This window comes from Neodiprion pinetum, unplaced genomic scaffold (assembly GCF_021155775.2).
Source record: "Neodiprion pinetum isolate iyNeoPine1 unplaced genomic scaffold, iyNeoPine1.2 ptg000098l, whole genome shotgun sequence".
Classification (NCBI taxonomy): Eukaryota; Metazoa; Arthropoda; class Insecta; order Hymenoptera; family Diprionidae; genus Neodiprion; species Neodiprion pinetum.
Window position 1 is genome coordinate 53995 of NW_027184496.1, and position 11006 is coordinate 65000.

Genomic DNA, 11006 nt, shown 5'->3' on the forward strand with positions numbered 1-11006 from the left:
ATGTAGCTTATATTAAAGTTTAAATGAATTACAATAAAAATTTTATTTTTGGATATTAAATTGAAATATTTATTTAAAATTGGACTTAATAGTAAAATTTAAAATTATATTTATTTGAATTAAGAATTAAATATGTACAAATCGCCCGTCACTCTCATTAAAAAATGGGATAAGTCGTAACAAAGTAAATATACTGGAAAGTGTATTTAGAATTCAAATTACTTAGAAAGATTTTTTTATTTACAATAAATTAAATAGTTGTTTAATTCAACTTAATTTGAAATTAATAAATTATATTTTTTATATTTAAAATTTTTTTTATTAATAAAAATATTTTTATTAAATTTATAATTTTAGTATTGTTAAAAGAAAAAATAATTTAAATTATAGTTTAATTGTATATTGATAGAAATTTGAAATATTTTTAAAAATAGAATTTTTAAAAAAGTATATTTTATTTATTGTACCTTGTGTATCAGGGTTAATTAAAAAAATAATATAAATTAATATTTTTCTCGAATTGAAAAGATCTATTTAATTTTAAATTATTTTTAATGTTTAATAATTATTTTTAATTTTTAAATAGAAATGAAATGTTTTTCGTTTTTTAAGTTATCTAGTTTTTTGATAAATAAATTTAATTTAAATATCATTAATTAATTATTTTAATTAATAAAAATAATTATTTTTGATATAAAAGTTTTAAGGGATTAGCTTTAATTCTTAATTTTATAATTAATTTTAAATTATATAATTATATTTTAGGCTTAGAATTAGTTTTAATTTGAAAATTGTAATAATTTTATAAATTATATATATATATATATATATATAAATTTTATTTTTAATTTAATTTTTTATTAAAATAATTTAATTAATAATTATTTAATTTAAATGATGATTAAATTAGTAAATATTATAATTATTTATAAATACAAATTTATATGAAAGTTAATTATAAGGAATTCGGCAAAAAATTAATTCGCCTGTTTAACAAAAACATGTCTTTTTGATAAAACATAAAAAGTCTAATCTGCTCAGTGAAAATTTTAAATAGCCGCAGTATTCTAACTGTGCAAAGGTAGCATAATAATTTGTTCTTTAATTTAGGACTGGAATGAATGATTTGACGTGATTAAGACTGTCTTATAATTATTAATTATTGAATTTAATTTTTGAGTTAAAAAGCTTAAATTTTATTAGAGGACGAGAAGACCCTATAGAGTTTTATAATTAAATTTATTTTATTAATTAATTTATTTTTATGAAATAAATATGATTATTTTGTTGGGGTGATAGTTAAATTTAATAAACTTTTTATTTTGTTTTACATTAATTAATGAATTTTTGATCCTATATTTTAGATTATTAGATTAAATTACCTTAGGGATAACAGCGTTATTTTTTTTAAAGTTCTTATTGACATAAAAAATTGCGACCTCGATGTTGGATTAAAATTTATTTTGGGTGTAGAAGCTTAAAAATTTAGGTCTGTTCGACCTTTAAAATTTTACATGATCTGAGTTCAAACCGGTTTAAGCCAGGTTGGTTTCTATCCTTAATTTTATTAAAAATTTTTAGTACGAGAGGACCATAATTTTGAATTATTATAATTTTATTTAAAATGAATTTTATTAAATTTGTTAACTATTTTGGCAGATTAATGTAATAAATTTAGAATTTATTTATGTATATTTTATTATACAATTAGTAATTTATATTAATGAATTAATTATAGTTTTTTTAAGAAGATTAATTTTACTTGTTATAGTATTAGTTAGTGTAGCATTTTTAACTCTTTTAGAGCGTAAAGTTTTAGGTTTAATTCAAATTCGTAAAGGGCCTAATAAAGTTAGAATTGTTGGGATTTTACAGCCATTTTCTGATGCTATTAAATTATTTTCTAAGGAGTTTTCTATTCCTTTAATATCAAATTTTCTTCCTTATTTTTTATCCCCTTTAATTATATTAATATTAATATTGATTTGTTGAATAACAATGCCCTATGTTACTAATTTTTATTCATTTGATTTTAGTTTAGTGTTTTTTTTATGTTGTTTAGGTATTGGAGTGTATCCTATCATGATTTCTGCATGATCTTCAAATTCTAAATATTCTTTTTTGGGGATATTACGTACTGTTGCTCAAACAATTTCTTATGAAGTTAGTTTAGTTATGGTGATTTTATCAATTTTATTTTTAATTGAAGGTTATTCTATAATTTTATTTGGTTTATATCAAGAATTTATTTGATTTATTTTTTTAACTTTTCCTTTAAATTTAGTTTGATTTATTATTTGTTTAGCTGAAACAAATCGAACACCTTTTGATTTTTCTGAGGGGGAGTCTGAATTGGTTTCTGGGTTTAATATTGAGTATAGAGGTGTGGGATTTTCATTAATTTTTTTATCTGAATATTCAAGAATTTTATTTATAAGTATATTATTTGTTTTGATATTTTTAGGTGGTGATTTATATAATTTAATTTTTTATTTAATAATTATTTTTATTAGATTTTTATTTATTTTGATTCGAGGGACTTTGCCTCGTTTACGTTATGATAAATTAATGATAATAGCTTGAAAAAAAATTTTACCTGTTTCATTAAATTATTTAATTTTATTTATAGGTTTAAAGTTTATATTTTATTGTTTTTTATTATAAATTATATTAAATTTAATCATTTAAGTTTAAATCAATAAAAGATTTAAAACTTTTATATTATGTTTTCAAGACATAAACTTATTCAAGTTCATTGATTTGTTGGTTTAATTTAATTTAATAAAATATCTCACATTTTTGTTAGTGTAGGATAAATTAAAAAATAAAAGAAGTATATTAATGTTAAAATTTGTCCAACAATAATAAATGGATTTTCTACAGGTCTTATTCCAATTCATGTTAGTATTAATACAATTCTAATAAATATTCAAAATAGAAATTGTCTAAATGGATAAAAATTTAATCCTTTGAAATTTATTATTTTATAAAAAGGTATGATTAATAATACTAAAATAGACATTAGAAGAAGAATTACCCCCCCTAATTTATTAGGGATAGATCGTAGGATTGCATACGCAAATAAAAAATATCATTCAGGTTTAATATGAGGGGGGGTAATTATAGGATTAGCAGGGTTAAAATTATCAGGGTCTCCTAATATATTAGGGTTTATTAAAATAATATAAATTAAGATAAAGTATATTAAAATAAATCCTACAATGTCTTTTAATAAAAAATAAGGTTGAAATGGCATTTTGTCAATATCTCTATTAGTTCCTAAAGGATTTCTTGATCCTGTATTATGCAGAAATATTAAATGAATAATTGTTATTATAATAATAATAAAAGGAATAATAAAATGAAGAGTGAAAAATCGTGTTAGTGTAGCATTATTAATAGAAAATCCTCCTCATAATCATTGTACTAGGAATTCTCCTAAATATGGGATTGCTGAGAGAAGATTAGTAATTACAGTAGCCCCTCAAAAAGATATTTGTCCTCAAGGTAATACGTACCCTAAGAATGCGGCGGCTATAGTTAATAATAATATTGTTGTACCTGTAATTCAAGTTGGTTTAAAATTAAATGATCCAAAAAATATTCCCCGCCCAATATGTAGGTATATACAGATAAAAAATATAGAAGCCCCATTTGCATGTAAATTTTTGATTATTCAACCATTATTAATATCTCGATAAATATGGATAATTCTATCAAATGCTATTTGAATATTAGGTGTATAATGTATAGCTAAAAAAATTCCTGTAATTAGTTGGGTTACTAAGCATAATCCTAATAATGAACCAAAATTTCATATCGTTGTAATATTTGATGGTGTTGGTAAATCTACTAAGGACCCATTTATAATTTTTAATAAACTATTTTTTAAACGTAAAGGTAACATTAAAAAGTTTTTCGTAAAGATCCTAAATTGATATTAGAAATTTTTACAACAATAATTAGTGTAATAAATAAATAGTTTATTATTATAAAAGAAATAATAAAATTTGGTTTATTAAATAATTTGTTTAATGATATTTTAGTTAATATATTTTTATTTAAATCAATATTAGATAATTTTATTGTATCTTCAAACGTAAAATTTATTTTATTATAATTAATTATTAATATGAATATTAAAATAATTATTATAATGTTTACTATTATTCATTTATTAAAAAGAAATTTTACGTTTGAGATTAATCTTGATACATAAATGAAAATAATTAATAATCTTCCTAAAAAAATTAAAAAAATTATATATGAGTATCAAAATCTTATATTTAATATTCCTGATGTTACAGAAATTAAAGATGTTTGGATTAGTAAAATTAATCCTATTGTAAATGGGGTTTTTGTTAAATATATTATTATAGTATTAATTAATATAAGTAGTATGAAAATTTTTATAATTAATTAATTAAAATAAATTTATATTAATTAGTTTTAAAAAAAAAATTTTTTCTTTGATTTACAAAATCAATATTTTAAATAAACTATTAAAACTTATATTTATATTAAAATTTCAAAAAATAGTTTATTAAAATATTAATTTTGGAGATTAATGATAGGAAAATTTTTTCTTTTTTTTGAATTTATATATATATATATATATATATATAATTTATTATTTTAATAGATTTTTATTATTTTGTTTATTTTCTATTTTTAGTTAGATTTTTAAGTTTAAGATTAAACCGGTTTCATTTATTGATAATTTTATTAAGAATTGAATTTATTATTTTAATTTTATATTTAATATTAATTTTATTTTTAAATATATATATATTAGAGATGTATTTTATTATAATTTTTTTAATTTTTAGAGTTTGTGAAGGAGTTTTGGGTTTATCTATTTTAATTTATATAATTCGTTTACATGGTAATGATTATTTTCAAGTTTTAAATATTTTTTAATGATAAAGTTTTATTTTTATTTATTATTTTTAATTATAGTTTCTAAAAATAATTTTTGATTTTTTCAGTTTAATTTATTTTTTTTAAGGTTTCTTTTTATATTTTCTGGAAATTATAGATTTGAATTTAAGAGTATAAATATTTTTTTGGGGTGTGATAATTTATCTTTTGGTTTAGTTTTATTAACTTTATGAATTGGAGCATTAATAATTATATCAAGGTATTTTATTTATGAATTAAAAATTTATTTAAATTATTTTATTTTATTGATATTTTTTTTAATTTTATTTTTATTTTTAACGTTTACTGTAAATAATTTATTTTTATTTTATCTTTTTTTTGAATGTAGATTAATTCCCACCTTTTGTTTAATTTTAGGTTGAGGTAATCAATTGGATCGGGTTCAAGCAGGGATTCATTTATTATTTTATACTTTATTTGCTTCTTTACCTTTATTATTAAGAATTATTTATTTATTTTTTGAATTTAAAAATTTAAATTATATTTTTTCTGTGGAAAATTTAATTCAAGTTTATACTTTTTATTTATATGTATTTTTAATTTTTGCTTTTTTAGTAAAGTTACCTATTTTTTTTATACATTTATGATTACCTAAAGCTCATGTAGAAGCTCCTGTTTGTGGGTCAATAATTTTAGCTGCTATTATATTGAAGTTAGGGGGGTATGGTTTATTACGGGTTTATATATATTTAATTAATATGGGTACTTTTTTTAATGTTTATTTGATTGTTTTGAGAATAATAGGAGGAATTTATATTAGTTTAATTAGAATATTTCAAGTTGATTTAAAATCTTTAATTGCTTATTCTTCAATTGCCCATATAATAATAATATTATCTGGGCTATTAACTTTAATAAGATGAGGAATTTATGGTTCTTATTTGTTAATAATTTCTCATGGTTTATGTTCTTCAGGTTTATTTTGTTTAGTAAATATTATTTATGAACGTTTAAGAAGTCGGAGATTATTTATTAATAAGGGTTTAATAAATTATATGCCTAGAATATGTTTATGATGATTTTTATTATGTTCTTCAAATATAGCAGCTCCCCCTTCTTTAAATTTAATAGGTGAAATTATATTAATCAATAGATTAATTATATGAAGTAAAATAATTTTTTTATTAGTCATTTTTTTATCTTTTTTTAGAGCTTGTTATACATTATATTTATATTCTTTTACTCAACATGGTAAAATAAATTATTTTTTTTATTCATTTTCTCAAGGTAATGTTCGTGAGTATATTTTATTAATATTACATTGAATTCCTTTAAATTTAATTATTTTAAATAGAGAATCTTTTATTGTTTGAATATAAATTAATTTAAATAGTTTATTTAAAATATTGATTTGTGGTGTCAAAGAAAATTAAATTTAGTTTTTAAATTATTTTTATATTAAATATTTGTTTATTTAGTTTTATTATAATTTTTTTTATTAGAATATTTTTATTTATATTAAGTATTTATTTTTTATTATATGATTTAGTTTATTTTGTTGAATATAATTTAATTGAAATTAATTCTTCTTGTGTAGTAATAACATTTTTATTTGATTGGATATCATTAATTTTTATAAGAACAGTTTTATTTATTTCTTCTTTGGTAATTTTATATAGAAATTCTTATATAATAAATGATTTAAATTTGAATCGATTTATTATATTGGTAATTTTATTTGTTGTATCAATAATATTAATAATTGTTAGTCCAAATTTAATTAGTATTTTATTAGGTTGGGATGGGTTAGGTTTGATTTCTTATTGTTTAGTAATTTATTATCAAAATGTTAAGTCTTTTAATGCTGGTATGTTAACTGTTATTTCTAACCGTATTGGTGATATTTTTTTATTATTATCAATTTCTTGAATAATAAATTTTGGGGGTTGGAATTTTTATTTTTATGTAGATGTTTTAAAATATAATTCTTTTATAATAGTAATTACTTTAATAATTTTGATTGCTTCATTTACTAAAAGTGCTCAAATTCCTTTTTCTTCTTGACTTCCTGCAGCAATAGCTGCTCCTACCCCTGTATCTTCATTAGTCCATTCTTCTACTTTAGTAACGGCAGGGGTTTATTTATTAATCCGATTTGAAAATTTATTTAATAGAGAGAATTTTATTATTATATTTTTATTATTATCTAGATTAACTATATTTATGTCTGGGTTAAACGCAAATTTTGAATTTGATTTAAAAAAAATTATTGCTTTATCAACTCTAAGTCAATTAGGTTTAATAATAAGAATTTTATTTTTAGGATTTAAGTTTTTAGCTTTTTTTCATCTTTTAATACATGCATTTTTTAAAGCATTATTATTTATATGTTCAGGAGTTTTTATTCATGGATTGAATAATTTTCAGGATATTCGTTTATTAGGTTCAATATTTAATCAAATACCTTTTACTTCTATTTGTTTTCATTTTTCTAATTTATCTTTATGTGGATTTCCTTTTTTAGCTGGGTTTTATTCTAAGGATATAATTTTAGAAATAATTTTAATATTAAATTATAATATATTTATTATATTTATTTTTTTTATTTCAACTTTTTTAACAGTTTCTTATACTTTTCGTTTGATTTATTTCTCAATATTAGGTTGATATAATATAATTAGATTAAATTATTTAAATGATTATGATGTTTATATAAATAATTCAATATATTTTATAATATTGATAGTAATTTTAGGGGGTTCTATATTTAGTTGATTAATTTTTCCTTATAGATATACCATTATTTTGCCTTTTTATATAAAAATTTTACCAATTTTAATTATTTTTTTAGGCATATTATTTGGATTTTTTATTTATTATTTAAATGTTAAAATGTTTAAGTTAAAGTTTTATTTTTTAAATATATTTTTTAGAACAATATGGTTTTTACCTGTTATTTCTACTTATGGTTTAATTAAAAATATTATATTTATAAACAAAGAACTAACATTAAATTTTAATCAAAATTGATTAGAATTTTATAAAAGAAGAATAATTATAATTTTTATAAAAAATTTATATATATTTATAGATTTATTAATTTTTTATTTTAATAATGTTTTAAATTTATTTTTATTATTTGCCTTTTTATTTTTTTATTACTTTTTTATAATATAAATGTTTAAATAGCTTAAAATTTAAAGTATATTATTGAAGATAATATGATGATTTATTTAAATCTTTAAACATTTAATTTATAAAATTAAATAATTTATTTTTACAATGAAAATGTAATGTTTTTATAAACTATATAAATTAGAAATATAAATGAATTTTAATCATTTAATAAAAAGTTAGAAGCTTTTTTATTTATATTTCTATTTAATTGGAATTTTTATTCATTTTTATTATTAACAATAATAAGCCTCTTTTTGGCTTCAATTAATTTAATATAAATTATTTAAGATAAATTAATTGATATTAATAATTTTTGAATGCAGATCAAATGTTATATTTAACTATTATCCTATAAAGTAGAGTTATTAATAAATAACTATAATTTCAGGTCGAAACTGAATATAAATTTTATTTCAACTTTGTAGGTTTAAATTCAGTTTAGTGCCCCAAATTTTCATTCATAGTATAATCCTAATAATAAAATTAAAATAAAGTATGATACTATAAATAGTCAAATTTTTATATTCGAAATTGTTAAGGTTATAATTATTGGTAATATTAACGTTACTTCTACATCGAAAATTAAAAAAATAACTGCAATTAAAAAAAAACGAATAGAAAATGATATACGTGGGTATCCTTTTGGATCAAAACCACACTCAAATGGTGAATTTTTTTCTAATTCATAAAATGTTTTTTTTGATAAGATTATTGAAACAGTTAATATAATAATAGTAATTATTATAATTATTATTAAGGTATTAAATATTAATTTAATTATTTATACTAAATTTTGTTAGACTTATTGATTGGAAATCAATTATACTTAAAGTTATATTATATAAATATATTAGTATGTTCTTCATCAGTAAATAGAAATATAAAGGAAGAGTCAAATTACATCTACAAAATGTCAGTATCATGCAGCTGCTTCAAATCCAAAGTGATGAAAATTAGAATAATGATTTAAATACACTCGAAATAAGTTAATTATAATAAATGTTGTACCAATTAATACATGAATTCCATGGAATCCTGTAGCAATAAAGAAAGTTGATCCATAAATTGAATCTGCTATTGTGAATGGTGCTTCTAAATATTCATACCATTGTAAGATTGAGAAAGTAATACCTAAGATGATTGTTAATAATATTCTTTTTAGTGTTTCTTTTTTTATGTTATTTATTAATCTATGGTGGGCTCATGTAATTGTAGCCCCTGAAGAAACTAAAATAATTGTATTTAATAAAGGAATATCATAAGGGTTAAATGGTGTAATATTTTTAGGGGGTCATATTCTACCAATTTCAATTGAAGGTGAGAGGGATCTATGAAAAAAAGCTCAAAAGAAAGATAAAAAGAAAAAAATTTCCGAAACAATGAATAAAATTATTCCTAATTTTATTCCTATTATTACATTTGATGTATGTAACCCTTGATAGGTTCTTTCTCGAATGATGTCTCGTCATCATTGAATTATAATTAAAATGGTGATTAGAATCCCTAATATTAATATATTTTTTAATTTGAAATTGAACCATTTAATTGAACCTAAAAGTATAATTATTACAGCTAATGATCCTAATAAAGGTCATGGCCTGTAATTAACCAAATGAAATGGGTGTTGAGGAAAGGGTATATTTTTATTTGACATTATTTAGTTTACTTCTCTAGAGTATAGAGTTATTAGTACTATAAAAACATAAGCTTGAATAATTGAAACAGCGAATTCTAAAATTAGTAAAGAAATTTGTCTAACTACTAAAAGAGATGATGATAATATATTAATTTTTGTTCCGATTCTTCTTAATAAGGTTATTAGTAAATGGCCTGCAATAATATTTGCCGTTAATCGTACCGCAAGTGTTAAGGGACGAATTAAATTTCTGATTGATTCAATTAAAACTATAAAAGGTATTAATGCATTTGGTGTGTTTTGAGGAACAAGATGAGTAAATATATGATTTATATTTTTTAATCATCCAAATAGTATAAGTCTTAACCATAAAGATAATGATAATGTAATTCTATTTGATAAATGTCTAGTTCTAGTAAAAATATAAGGGAAAAGACCTATAAAATTATTAAATAAAATAAATAAAAATAAAGATGAAAAAATTAATGTTCTATTAATTTTAAAATTACCTAATAAAATTTTTACTTCTGAATGAATTATATATATTAATTTTCATCATAAAATATTTTTTCGTGATATAATTAGTCAAAAAGTTGTTGATGGAAATAGGAATGTCCCAATTAATGTTCTTGATCAATTTAAGTTTAGGTTAGGGAAAAAAGTTGAAGTTGGATCGAAAATTGAAAATAAATTTATTATCATTTTCAGAAACCAAATTTTTTTTTCTTAAAAAATTTATCGAATTTTTTTTTAAAAAAATTCTTTTTTCTAAAATATGCTATAATAATAATTGTAGAAAAAAGAATAGTAAAAATTGTGAATAAAAATAATCAATTTATAGGATATATTTGTGGAATAAAAGAATATTAGAATTTTCTAATATTTATAGTTTGACTAACTATTATTTTAATAAATTAATTCTTTTCATTAAGAATATTTGCTAATATATTATAAAATGATTTAAGAGATCATTGCTTGCTTTTCAGCCACTTAATGAATTAAAATGAATTAATTCATTTTAAAAAAAAATTTATTGGAATTCTTTCTATAACAATTGGTATGAATCTATGATTAGCCCCACAAATTTCTGAACATTGTCCAAATATTAACCCTGGTCGTTTAATTAATAACCTAATTTGATTTAATCGTCCTGGAATTGCATCAATTTTTTTCCCTAGACTAGGGATTGTTCAAGAGTGAATTACATCATTTGATCTAACAATTATACGAATTTGTGCATTTAATGGAATAATTGTATTATTATCTACATCTAATAAACGGAAAGAATTTTTATTAATTGATTTGTTTATAT

At 19.1% G+C, this 11006-nt stretch overlaps 3 protein-coding genes and 2 pseudogenes across 3 annotated transcripts in view; 2 read left to right on the forward strand and 3 right to left on the reverse strand.

Annotated features, from left to right (window-relative positions):
- Nucleotides 1-1020: 1020 nt before the first annotated feature.
- Nucleotides 1021-4262, reverse strand: LOC124224119 (cytochrome b-like). Its single transcript, XM_046636537.2, is given in 1 exon segment — nt 1021-4262. A coding segment is annotated over 1 exon segment (816 nt). The 5' UTR covers nt 3908-4262; the 3' UTR covers nt 1021-3091.
- LOC138191353 (NADH-ubiquinone oxidoreductase chain 1-like) lies at nt 1651-3589 on the forward strand (annotated as a pseudogene).
- A 1538-nt stretch (nt 4263-5800) lies between the features above and the next one.
- Nucleotides 5801-8060, forward strand: LOC124224126 (NADH-ubiquinone oxidoreductase chain 5-like). Its single transcript, XM_046636543.2, is given in 2 exon segments — nt 5801-5814; nt 6330-8060. Coding segments are annotated over 2 exon segments (1233 nt in total). The 3' UTR covers nt 7549-8060.
- An 844-nt stretch (nt 8061-8904) lies between these two features.
- On the reverse strand, nt 8905-9712 carry LOC138191356 (cytochrome c oxidase subunit 3-like; annotated as a pseudogene).
- LOC124224121 (cytochrome c oxidase subunit 2-like) overlaps nt 9712-11006 on the reverse strand; it is a 1671-nt gene continuing 376 nt past the window's right edge. Inside the window, 1 exon segment of the mRNA XM_046636539.2 lies at nt 9712-11006. This exon segment is cut by the window's right edge and continues 376 nt beyond it. Coding sequence (XP_046492495.1) covers nt 10708-11006 — 299 coding nt within the window. The 3' untranslated portion in view covers nt 9712-10707.